The 13,816-nt window shown below is 40.1% G+C and overlaps 1 protein-coding gene across 1 annotated transcript in view; it reads right to left on the bottom strand.

The window, feature by feature from the left end:
• The window catches only part of EIF2AK4 (eukaryotic translation initiation factor 2 alpha kinase 4), a 104,640-nt gene that overhangs the window by 37,866 nt on the left and 52,958 nt on the right, over positions 1-13,816 (bottom strand). The window contains exons 14-18 of the mRNA XM_008573718.1: positions 12,143-12,226; positions 9,193-9,315; positions 7,051-7,155; positions 5,113-5,167; positions 4,506-4,585 (exon numbers count right to left, since the gene is read on the bottom strand). Coding sequence (XP_008571940.1) covers positions 4,506-4,585; positions 5,113-5,167; positions 7,051-7,155; positions 9,193-9,315; positions 12,143-12,226 — 447 coding nt within the window. The remainder of the gene's footprint in view (positions 1-4,505; positions 4,586-5,112; positions 5,168-7,050; positions 7,156-9,192; positions 9,316-12,142; positions 12,227-13,816) is intronic.

Genomic DNA, 13,816 nt, shown 5'->3' with positions numbered 1-13,816 from the left:
ACAGCAGCAAGTGAAATAACCTCCACATAACTGGCATACCTGAAGGAGAGAAAAAAGGAAGAGATGCAGAAAGCATATTCAAGAAAATAATGGCTGAAATTTTCCCAAGTGTGAAGAAAGATGACAGCATGCAGGTACAGGAAGCTCAGAGGTTGCCAATCAAACTCAATCCAAGGAGGAACACCCCAAGACACATCACAATCAAATTATCAAAAACAGAAGACAAAGAAAGAATAGTGAAAGCAGCAAGAGAAAAGAAACATAACATTCAATGGAGCCCCAATACATCTCTCAGAGGATTTCTCAGTAGAAACCTTACAGGCCAGAAGAGAATGGGATGATAAATTCAGAGTGCTGAAGGAAAAAGACCATCAGCCAAGAATTCTGTATCCAGCAAAACTAACCTTCAAATACAAAGGAAAAATAAAGTCTTTCCCAGACAATCAAAAGCTAAGGGAATTTATCAACACTAGACCTGCTTTACAAGAAATGCTAAAGAGAGCTCTTCAATCTGAAAGAAGGGACACTAAGGAGCAGCAAGAAAACACTTGTAGGTACATAACTCATTAGTAAATAAGTTCACAGACATCCTCAGAATACTTCAATGTTGTAAGGGTAGTGAATAAACTGCTTACATCCTTAGTATGAAGATTAAAAGACAAACTTAACAAGACAATAATATATACAACAACCCATACAAATGATGGGCAATCTTAAAAGATGTAACTTGAAACAATAAAATGTCAAAAAGGGGGGGGGGTGACAATAAAATGTAGAATTGGTTTTGATTTTTTCTTTTTCATTAGATATCAAAGTTGTTATTAATCTAAAATAATCTGTTATAACTATAACAGGTTTTTTGTAAGCCTCATGGCAACCATACACTGCTAGAGAAAACTATTCAACCACAAAGGAAGACACTAAGATTGGAAAAAAAAGGAAAAAAAGATCAACAAAACAACAAGAAAAAAAGTAACGAAATGGCAGTAACAAGTCTTTATATGTCAATAATGACTCTAAACGTAAATGAATTAAATGCCCCAATTAAAAAACACAGAGTGGATGGATTATAAAACAAGAACCATTAATATGCTGCCTACAAGAAAATCACTTCACCTATAAAGACACACATTGTCTGAAAGTGAAGGGATGAAAAATGATATTTATGAAAATGGAAACCAAAAAATCAGATAAAATAGACTTTAAGCCAAGGATAGTAAAAAAAAGATAAGAAAGACCATTACATAATGATAAAGGGATCAATCCAACAAGATGTAACAATTCTAAATATATATGCAGCCAACTCCAGAGCACCCAATTATATAAAGCAATTACTATTAGAGATAACAGGGGAACTGGACTCCAACACAGTAATAGTTAAGGATGTTAACGCCCCACTTTCATCAAAGGACAGATCATCCAGACAGAAAATTAACCAGGAAACATCAGAATTAATTTCTACTCTAGGCTGATAGGACCTAACTGATACATAGAATATTTCATCCAATGGCTTCAGAATATACATTCTTCACAGCAGCTCATGGAACATTCTCTAGAATAGACCATATGTTAGGTCACAAAACAAGTCTCAACAAATTAAAAAAAAAAAAAGAAATCATATCAACTACCTTGTCCAACCACAGTGAAATATAACTAGAAATCAACAACAAAGGGACACTAGAAACCATACAAATACAAGGAAATTAAACAACATTCTTCTAAACAATGAATGGGTCAAAGAAGAAATCAAAAAGGAAATTTAAAAATTCCTGGAGACAAATGAAAATGAAAACACAACATACCAGAACCTACAAAATACAGCAAAAGAAGTTCTAAGAGGGAAGTTTATAGCAATAAATGCCTAAATCAAAAAAGAAAAAAGACTTCAAATAAGCAACCTCACATTACACCTCAAAGAACTAGAAAAATAAGAAAAACCAAACCCCAAATCAGTAGGAGAGAAATAACAAAGATCAGAGCACAAATAAATGAATTAGAGATTTTAAAAAACTACAAAAGGTCAATGAAACAAAGAGTCGGTTTTTTGAAAAGACAAAACTAACAAAGGAAAACTAACAAAGGAAAAAAAGAGAGAAGACTCAAATAAAATAAGAAATGAAAAAGGAGACATTACAACTGATACCACAGACATACAAAGAATCATTAGAGACTGCTATGAACAACTACATGCGAACAAACTGGAAAACCAAGAAGAAATGGATAAATTCCTGGACACATATACCTTACTAAGGTGGAATCATGAAGAACTAGAAAACCCAAACAATCCAATAATGAGTAATAAGATTGAAGCAATAATAAAAAGTCTCCCATCAAAAAAACCCCACCCAGGACTAGGTGGCTTTACTGCCAAATTCTACCAAACATTCGAAGAAGAACTAATACCAATTCTTCTCAAACTCTTCCAAAAAATTGAAGAAGAGGGAATACTTCCAAACTCCTTATACCAAAACCAGAAAAAGACACAACTAAAAAGAAACTACAGACCAATATCCCTTCCATAGAAATACAAAGAATCATAAGAGAACACAGATGCAAAGATCCTTAACAAAATACTAGCAAACAGAATCCAACACATTAAAGAGATCATTCACCATGTTTAAGTGGGATTCACCTCAGGGATGCATGGATAGTTCAACATATGCAAATCAATAAACATCATATATCACATCAACAGAATGAAGAAAAAAAAACATGATCATTTCAGTAGATGCAGAAAAAGAATTTGACAAAATCCAACATCACCTCATGATAAAAACACTCAATAAATTAGGTATAAAAGGAATGTACTACAACACAATAAAGGCCATATACAACAATCCCACTGATATCATACTGAATGGACAAAAATTTATTTAATCAGTTCCCCATTTTTAGACTCTGTTATTTTTCATTGTTATAAATAATGCTGTGATGAACCCCTTTTATTTCAATCTTTTTGGATATCCCTGGTTATTTCCTTTGGATAAATTTCTAAAGGTGGAACTGGCCCAAAGGGGAAAGCACTTTTAAGGATTTCATGACACTCCTCCCAACTGACCTCAAAAAGATGACAATAAGGTACCCTCCCACACACCATGGCAACACATCTCCCTGCACCCTCATCAGGTCTGTTTCAATTCTGTCACTGTTCAATACTCCCTGTCAGAACCAAAACCCAGGCTGAGTTTCTGCTGCAAGCCTGAGGATCTGCTTTGATGCAAATTGCCTGCCTGATATATTTTTAAAATTTAGCTCTACCCTCTTGCCCTAAGTGATCTCATTCAGTCTCGTGGCTTTAAATCCCACCTGTGTGCTGATGACTCTCAAATTTGTACCTCTGACCATTCCTCTGGTCTCAAATCTTGGGTCTTTTAACAATAACAACCCACTGGACATCTCTAATTGTATTTCTCATCAGGCATTTCAAACTAATATGCTTCAAACTGAAGTCCTGCCATCTTCTCCTTCCCCTCTGCCTTTCTCCAGGTTTCCACACCTCAGTCAACTACCCTTCACCGGGGGGCTCCAGGCAGAAACCTAGCCCTGTACTTCTGTCCTTCCTTTTCCTCACCCAACAGCCACTCCATTAGGGAAATCTTACTTCCCCTCCTGTATCCTGCACACTTCTCTCCATCTCGGCTGCCACCACTCCAGTTCCAGCTACCAGTCACTCCACCTGGACTTCTGCAAAGCCTCCTGACAGCAGCTAGAGTGAACTCTCTTGCTCGACATTCTTCAGTGGCTCCCTGTGCACTTCAAATAAAATCCACATTCCTTATTGCAGCTAACCCAGCCCCACATGATCTGACTGCCCTCTTCTCCAGCTTCACTGTGTGCCTGTCTCCCACTGTTGCTCACTACACAGAGTCACAATAACCATCTTTCTGTCTTAAATGTGCCAAACTATCTCTCACCCAGGGGCTTCTCTTTATGCATGCTGTTTCCTCTGCTCCACCACTTTTCCCTCCCAGGCATGCTCCAGCCCCCAACTATGTGTGGCTTGTCCCCTCTCATCCTTTATCCTAAATGTCACCCTGTCAGGAGACCTTCTCTGGTCAGTCTATCTAAAGAAGACTGCTCTCTTGTCACTTGACTCCATTTCTTTTCTTCTTAGTCCTTAAAACAATTTGTGATTGTTTCTTTTATTTTTTACTTGTTTATCATCTGTTTCATCCATCACTGGATAAGCTCCCTGAGGGCTAGGGCCACATCTGCCTTATTCACTTGACTGCCTTGTTCCCTGTGTTTCTAAGACCTTGCCCAGGGCAGGGGTTAGTTCATATATTTGTTGGGTGGCTGGACAGATGGATGGACTGTAAACTCCCAGTAGCAACAAAACCAGTTTTAGTCACTGGCTTTGGGCATCACATGTCCTGCCTGGAGTATGAATGAGTGAATGTTCCTGACTATTTCAGCTGGTAACTAAACCCCAAAGGCTGTGATCTTGATGTTTTTACTATTACCTCACTCTTGAGACCTTTCCTTTCCCCCCAAAAATCCTGTACCTGGTTATATGCAGATTTGGTGCTTCCTTGGACCTCTGGGCTTACATACAGAGCAGTACCAACCATCCCAGTCAGATGACCTGTGTGGAGAAAAACAGAGGGAAAGCTTTCCAATAATAGGACTTATACGTAAGGCCAATTAAAAAAAAAAAAAAGAGATTTAAAAGTGAGGCATGATCTGTTAACTGTCCATACTACTCATAGAAAGAAGCACCAAGCATTTCACCAAATGATTAACCATAAGTCACGTATGGCCACACACTCTGTCCTACATGAGAATGTCTTTGCTGTTGCAGAGGAAAGGCAGTGCCAGATAAGACCCCCAATGGACCAGGTCATGAGGTAACCTCACATTACCATCGGGGGTTAGACAAAGTGCAGCTGTCTACCCATGAGAGCCAATTATTCTACCCACTGAAGCTCTATTTTCAGAAGAACAATACAGTTGAAAGAGGGGAAAAAGCGCATTTAAATAATTTGGTTAATTTAATGAATAACTAAAACTTGCTCTAGAATAAAATCTTGACAAGTGAAAAGCAGGTTTCAGGTTAAGAAATGTGGTCTGCTTTTTAATACATAAACGAAATATACAGTCTTCTGGATTTACCTGAAGAGTCTGATTTAATCAAGTGATCTGCCTGATCATCTTGTTTGCTGTCAGCCTAAAAAAAAGGTCAAATATCAAATTAAAATGTTATATTATTCCATAGGAATGTCTTGTACATTTCTAAATCAAGACTGAAAAAATGTCACATGGAGATCAGAATAATTATAATAATGCTTTTTTTTGAAATTAAAAACTTGTTTAGTTAACTCAGTAACGCAAGGCTCAAAGGCAACCCAATGAAATCAAGAGGAGGAAGTGCAATTCACTATACAACTCTGTCTTCAGGACAGAAATGCCCCAAAGCTTAAGAAACCAATTTGTTTTAATATTGCAAATGCCAAAACAGAATCTACTCACTAGGAAGAGTAAGAGTACATTAGAAGCAATAACAACAAATCCATCTTTCTAATTTTCCCATTGCTGTTACTCTGTCTGGGTCAATTTTTACTCTTCTTTCCTAGATGCTGGTCACTAAATCTGTCCCACTAACACCTCCTAGGCAACTTCACCTTCCTCCATTACCTGTAACAGCGCTGTTGCATGCAATATCCTAAATCACTGTTCTTACAACATCACTCCACAGGTTCCTACTGCAAGCACCACCACTGATTATAGCAGCTTCAATATTCTTAGTGCCAGACACCGTTCCAGGTACTTTACCTGCATTCTTATTTTATTCTGCTGATAGCTCTTTGAGGTAGGTACTAGTATTAGGCACATTTTACAGATGGGGTAAATTAAGAGGTTAACTAATTTGCCCAAGGTCATGACACAAAGAAGTGGTAGAGATAGGATTCTGGTCCCGGTCAGTGAGACTCCAGAGCCTGTGTTCTTATCTACCTCCCTATACAACAGCCTTCCAGACATCAAATTAAATTCTTTAGTTTGGGGATCAAAAACCCCATCATCTGGCCTTCCTTAGTCTCAGCATACTCTTCAACAACCCCACTGTTCTGGTCAGGACCACGTCCTTACTGTTCCTCTTCCACCTCCCCCTTCTCTACTCCTCCCAACCTTCACCTTCTAACTTAGTCCCTATGGTTCTCACCATTAATCCAAATCCAATTTTCCTTCTTTGACTACCCTTGGAATTTACAGCACTTATCTTAGTGCCTAATAACTTTTGCCTATGATGTTAAGTAAAACTCTTCCCCTGGAACTCAAGGCCTGCAACCTACAAGACTGCCCAAACTTACAGCATCTTCTCTCTCTCCCCCCTACACCTCAGTTTCAGCCAACCACATAACATGCTGGTATTCAAACAACCACATCTGCTCACCCTAAGTCCTCTGCATATGCTGATCCTTTTCTCTGGAATCCCCTGTCCTGGTGTCACCATGCCCTGCCTCCACCTTGGCCTGTTAGACTCCCACCCATCCTTTAAGGTCCATCTGAAATGCCATTGTCTTTATACAGCCTTTTTATTATACAGTGTAAAATTTCCCCAGTCTTTTATATCACTATTTATCTCACTTCACATTACTTAGCCTTGCATGGTAAACAACTATTCTGCAATGTTGAGAAGTACAATTGCCTTCTGAATTACATATTGTCTAGGACAGGCTCTCCTGGTAGGTTTTTGGTGTTTCTTTTTTTGAGACTCATTTCCCCAAACTAACTGAAAGTCCCTCAAATGTAAAGCATCTAGCCCAGTGCCTGGAATGGTAGACCAAAACATGTTATTTTGTAAAGTAATGTATGCCTTTCTTGTCCACAAACCAATAATTTTATGCCCCTCAAGTGGAATGCACTCACTAAAATGTATCCACGATTTCTAAGCCTAAATACCATTTGCGGCATGCCCCTGCACACTTGCCTAATTTCCTGAGGATTACACAGCACAGCATGGTGAACTCGCTATCCTGTCTTCTAACATTTTCAGGATTACTGAGGCATCTGGGTCCATTCTGAGTACAGTCTAACTTAAAAAATACTCACAGCAAATGCTAGGTGGTCTGTCGCCAAACCAAAATCACCTATTTTCACATGGTCATCAGAATCCAAAAAAATGTTGACAGGCTTCAAGTCTCGGTGAATCATTCCCTGTTGGAAGAGGGAGAAGAAACCAACAATTGTTTCCCATGCACAGTTAAGAGTTATACTATTTCCTAATTTGAAAGGTCAACCTAGAGATGAAAATCAAATGAGGTCTTCTTTTTTTTTTTTTCCTGACCAGTAAGGGGATCACAACCCTCGGCACAGTGAGCGCACCGGCCAACCCTATATAGGATCCAAACCCGCAGCCTCGGAGCTACCAGATCCACACTCTCCAGCGTGAGCCACGGGGCTGGCCCAGATGAGGTCTTCTCCCACAGTCCACCCTAGTCCAGGCTGTCTGGCCTCTGCAATGTCTCCTGACTGTCCTATGACCTCTGTTTTGCCTCCCAGTTCTTCCTGGTGGTGGTCCCGATCAGGTGAAATCTAAATGGTTCCCTGTGGCATCCAAGCCCCCTCCACTGGCTCACCAAGTCTCCTTTTCCTCTGTGCCTCACAAAAGCCCTGATCTGGTCAAGGAGACACACCATTTTCACTCCTCCTTCTATTCATTTTTTTGTACTGTTTCCCCCAGCTAGGACATTCTTGCTTTTCTCTACTCATTCAAATTGGACCAGTATGTACAAGTGCCAACTCATTTGTGAGCCTCTGCAGAAGTTCTAACAATTCAGCTCTGCATCCCAGCACACAGAGCAGGTGATCAACAGTTATCTGTCACATGAACCCTGCTTCCTCTTCTTCCTAATCACTCATAATGCTTGTTTCATTTATTATAATACTACAGAAAATAATTAAACACAATAATAAGACTTTATTGCATGATCTCTTTTACCATTACATTAAGATAAATTCTGTCTCCTTCCAAAATCAGCCTCTCAAGCATGGGGTTTTTCACATACTTGTGCCTCTCTGTACTTCTGGGTGTGGCAGTATTAGGTGCCCAGCAAATGGTTAGCAAATACTGAGCAAATTAGATTGAAAGGAAGATAGCACATGGACATGGTTCTAGGACCCCAGGATGATATCACAGTAACAGAGTTCTAATGAACTCTCATTAGAACTCATTTTTATTCCCAGCCTTGCAAATCCTGTTTCTTCCCAATCATTTATAAACTAGACATGCATAATTTACAACCCTGGTTTCTCAGTATAAATATGGCACGATATAAACATTTTAAGGTTAAAGAAAATTGAGGCAAAAGAATAAACTAATATATTTATACTGGCTAATGCATTAAATAATCCCATTTTAAAAATGTAAGCAGTGTTTCATCATGAAGCTAGGCCCATTAGTATTTATATTGTAATGACAATTTCTAGCCATAAAATGACATTTTATACATGTGATAAGCTATGTAACTCAGAGAGTCTCGTTTCTCTCCTTGCTAGATGACTTTCTGGCTTCTCCATGTTCCTAGGAAGGTCAGCACAAATTCAGTTAGAATCAAATAACTTGACATATATTAATCATACTCTCACTTTATTCTGAACCACTCCAGGACCCACCCTCACACTCCACACGTGTTCAAATACTTCCTCCTCACCCAGAGGCAGGCAAACATTTTCTGTAAAGGACCAGATAGTAAATATTTTAGGCTTTACAGGCTATATAGCCTCTGATGAAACTACTCAAATTTGCTGTTATGGCAAAAACAGCCATAGGCAATACAAAACAAATAGGCACAGCTATGTTCCAGTAAAACTTTACTGATGAACACTAAAATTTGAATTTCATATAATTTTCATGTGTCATTAAATATTCTTCTTCTTTTGATTTGTTACCACCACTTAAAAATGTAAAAAACATTCTTAGCTCACAGGCCATACAAAAAGAGGTGGTGGGTTGGATTTGACCCATGGGCCCCCAGTTTGCTAATCCCTGTCCTAACCTTCAATGTTTTCTTTGAACCTTGATATGTTGTACTATTTTCTTGTCTTTTGACACTTTGTTCTGTTTCCTACACAAAGATTATCTCAATTAACTTGTAGTTTTCCCTCTATTTCAGTTTTTCTCCATTCTCACACTTTTTTTATTCAGACATATGTAAACACATGTTTTCAGAAACAAAATACTGTAAAGTTTACTTTCTCATGGATATAAGCTAATCCATCCAGAATCTCTCGAAAAAGCCTCCAGAGTCTGACGGTGTCTCGATACAGTCCTTGGTCAATCGTGTCACGTAAAGTGCTCTTTTCACAGTACTCCATCTACAGATAAGAACAAACCAGACAGAATTTAATCATACAAAAAGTTTAAGTTAAGGAGAATAATTGTAATTAATGTAATTCCCCACTTTAAAACTTACACCATCGATTTTTTTTTTTTTTCCTTTTTGTCGTGACCGGCAACGGATCGCAACCCTCAGTGTCGCGCCCGTACCGGACCGGGACCGGCTACGGGATCGCAACCCTCGGTGTTGCTCCCGCACCTCGCTCAGCCAGTGAGCGGCCGGTCTGTATGTGGGATCTGAACCCTTGGCGGGAGCGCCGCTGCGCTTCCCAAGCGGCGCACTGTAGCAGTGCGCCACCGGGCTGGCCCTACACCATCGATTTTAAACAGTTATGGAAAAGACTCTGCTTTTTACACTGAAAAAAGAAACCAACAGTATTTTTAAAAAATGCCTTGGGGGGGCCAGCCCCGTGGCACACTCGGGAGAGTGCAGCGCTGGGAGTGCAGCAGCGCTCCTGCCGCGGGTTCGGATCCTGTATGGGACCGGCCGGTGCGCTCACTGGCTGAGCGCCCCTTACCGGTCACGAAAAAGAAAAAAAAAAAAAAAGTACCTTGGGGATAAGTATGTGCAATTGTTTGAACGTCCCCCCAAGCTCATGTTGAAGCTTAATCCCCAATATAGTATTTGAAAGATTGGGCCTTTACGAGGTGATTGGACCATGATGCCTATGTGCTCATGAATGGATTAATCCATTCATGGATTAATGGATAAATGGGTTATCATGGGAGTGGTACCAGGGGCTTTATAAGGAAAGGAAGAAGCACATCACTTTGCTCTTGCTCAGCTCTCACTATGTGATACTCTGCATCACTTCAGGACTTTGCTGAGGGTCCTCATAAAGAAGAAGGCCCCCACCTTCTTCTTTATGGGTCCTCTGGACCTTGGACTTCCCAGCCTCCAAAACTGCAAGATGTATATTTGACTTGTTTATACATTACCCAGTTTTAGGTATTCTAAGTGGCAGAAAACAGACTAATACATTTGTTAATGATAATGTTAATAACGTTAATAACCAATAGCATTAAAAAATACATTGGGAGCACAGTGTTATAACACCAAGGTCAAGGGTTCAGATCCCCATACCAGCCAGCCACCAAAAAATAAATAAGTAAATAAATAAAATAAATGAAAAAAAAAGAGAGAGAACAAAATAAGGGCTGGCCGTTTAGCTCAGCTGGTTAAAGTGTGGTACTGATAACACCAAGGTCTGGGGTTTGAGCCCTGTACTGGTCAGCCACCAAAAAAACCCCAAAACAAAACGAAAAACGACTGGAGCTGAATATGAATAATCTTAGCACCCTAACATAACCATTTTTATTTTTTATATTATTGCTCATTAAAAAAATAAGACTTACTTGTTTAAAATTCTTGTCACAAATAATATGAAAAAACAGAGATTGCAGTAAAATTTTATTTATTGTTTTACAGGATTTCACCTAAACCTAAATTTCCAAGGGCAAATTAATCTAATGATGTCATTAGCCTTTCTTATTTGTACATTAAAGACAAAAGACTTTCAGGTCTAGAGCAAAACATTGTAAATATTAAAACATTCAAGAAGGTGCTCTGTCTCAGTCCTTGCTAAGTATATAAATGTATCAGAAAATAATGCAGCATCATTTAAATCTTAAATCAATACATAGCATTTGATTTATGAAACTAGCCTATTCAACCAGTGCCAGAATTGGGATTTCTTTTCTTTTTTTTTTTTTTAAAGATGACCGGTAAGGGGATCTTAACCCTTGACTTGGTGTTGTCAGCACCACGCTCACCCAATGAGCCAACCGGCCATCCCTATATGGGATCCGAACTCGGGGCCTTGGTGTTATCAGCACCGCACTCACTCTCCCGAGTGAGCCACGGGCCGGCCCCAGAATTGGGATTTCTCACAAAGGATTTTATTGTTTTTAAAGAAAGGAAGATCAGCTTCGTTCTGACTCTCCCTCAAGGTCTTAGTCAGGGCAGGACTGTGGGTCACTAATAGTATTTTAAGTCATAACTGCAAGTAGGCAGATCTTTAAATGTGAGATACGATACTATGTAGAAAAAGGAACTCTCAGACAAGTTATACTGTTTCAAAAGAGATTAATTAGGTGATTGCTTTCCTGGTCACTTGGGGCACAGGAAAGACCACTGGTTGATGGCCATCCCTGTGCTGGCAGAGCTTACTACTGTTTAGATGCTGCCGTATAGGTAGGTCAGAGCCTAGGCTTCTTTTCAGTAATGGCTCATTGGAATCGGTTTGCCTGTGGCTCTTGTCTCCCAGGGGTTCCTGGACAAGCCACTTTGCCTAAAGCCTGTTTTGTTTGCATGCATAGGCATACGTGTGTCATATGTTACTTGTCCAGATTCAGCTTGTTAGACAAAGTGGAGTTTCTGCACAGGCACAGTCTAGCATTTATGGATCTCAGATATGGTGCAAAGCACTTCACACATATTATCTCATTTATTCTTTACAAGTTTATGAGATAATTACTATTATTTAATTTACAGGTAGGGAAACTGAGGTGCAGATGCTAAAGAACTTGCCCAAGCTCACACAGTTGTGACAGGTGAACACAGGATGTGAACTTACACAGCCTGAGTCCAGAGCCACTCTATGGTACCTCCTGATATGATACAGGAAAGCACGAATTCAAGGATGGAGGAAAGGGCCTTTATGCTGTGTTCCTCTCTGGCCAGTTCATCTTTGGTAGTGCCTGTGAGGCCTCTGTTGTCCACTGTCTTGTTCCAGCATCCTGAAATATGTGCACCAGAAACTACAGGGAGCTGCTGGGTCACCAAGCTGCACACCAGGGCCTCACCTGGATATACAGGTAGTGCACAGCCTCAGTCATCACCAATGGCTCCCTTTCATGGCAACCGTTCTTTCCGCTGCAGTCTTCATCCTAACCCAAGAGGAACACATGAGAACTCAAAATGGGGGCTGAAATTAAACAAATCATCACCATCATTAAATATCTGTGCCCATCCCCCACATACATGGAAAAAAAGGCAAAAAAAGGCAAAAAAAAAAAAGCTCTGCTGGGCCGGCCCGTGGCTCACTCAGGTGAGTGTGGTTCTGATAGCACCAAGGCCACGGGTTCGGATCCCGTATAGGGATGGCCGGTTGGCTCACTTGGGAGAGCGTGGTGCTGACAACACCAAGTCAGGGGTTAAGATCCCCTTACCGGTCATCTTTAAAAAAAAAAAAAAAAAAAAGGTCTGCTATGGAAATAATCAGGTTCTACTCTTGAATCATTTATATACTCTGGGGATTATCTGTAGAAGATCGTTAATCTCTTGGAGGCTTCTCTCCATCAATTAGAACGCTCATGGAATGCTCTCCTTAACTAAGCAAAATCAGGACTGTAAATTTGGTGCCCCCATAATAATTAAATGCATAACAAATGCTGAAACCAAACATAACTTTTGCTTTAGCAGTAGTTGAGATTAACTATGCTACTATTCCTGGTAAAATTTATAATTAATAATTTAAACCTAGAAGAATTTAAGGTGATTTTAATTAATAAGGGTTCTACTTATAAAAAACAGTAAGGCATTCAAACCTCTTTCAAATCAATTTAACTGCTTATCTAACAGAATCTACATGTACATTTAAAAAAAATCTACTATGAATGTATCCTTATAACTGCTGGTAACGGTATGTTTATTCTGGGTAATAAAGTCACCATATTCAACCCCCAGTTGCAGAATATTCCTCTGCAGCAACAACGGACAGCCCCAGCAGTTGAAAAGCTTCACCCTGAGCTCCAGGCACCAGCATGGAGGGGCTCCGCTGGCTTTGGAGGAGGAAGAGGCAGAATTGAATGGAATCTTTTTTTTTTTTTTTTTAAAGATGACTGGTAAGGGAATCTTAACCCTTGGCTCGGTGTTTACAGCACCACGCTCAGCTAGTGAGCTAACCAGCCATCCCTATACAGGATTCGACCCCGTGGCCTTGGTGTTATCAGCACCGCACTCTCCCAAGTGAGCCACGGGCTGGCCCAGAATTGAATGGAATCTGAGGCATGGAGCAGTGTTTTTCAAACTTTTTTGACTGTGACCCACATGAAGAAATATATTTTATATCATATCCAGTACACATACTCATGAGAGGTAAGTTTCATAAACGAAGTTTACCTTTACTGTAAGTGTGATGCATTTTGGTATTCTCTATTCCTCTCTACAGCATTACAAATAAAATAGAGCTTGTTGTGACCCTCTAAATTGATTTCATAACTCATTACAGGATCATGACACACAGTGTTAAAACACTATTCTAGGGCCGGCCCGGTGGCGCACTGCTACAGTGCGCCGCTTGGGAGCGCGGCGGCGCTCCTGCCGAGGGTTCGGATCCCACATACAGACCGGTTCCCGCTCACTGGCTGAGCGAGGTGCGGGGCGCGGCACAGAGGGTTGCGATCCCGTTGCCGGACACGAAAAAAGACAAAAAGGAAAAAAAAAAAAAAAAAACACTATTCTAGAGAATGGTCTAT

This window comes from Galeopterus variegatus, unplaced genomic scaffold, assembly GCF_000696425.1.
Source record: "Galeopterus variegatus unplaced genomic scaffold, G_variegatus-3.0.2 Scaffold959, whole genome shotgun sequence".
NCBI lineage: Eukaryota > Metazoa > Chordata > Mammalia > Dermoptera > Cynocephalidae > Galeopterus > Galeopterus variegatus.
This window is presented reverse-complemented; position numbering and strand designations above follow the sequence as displayed.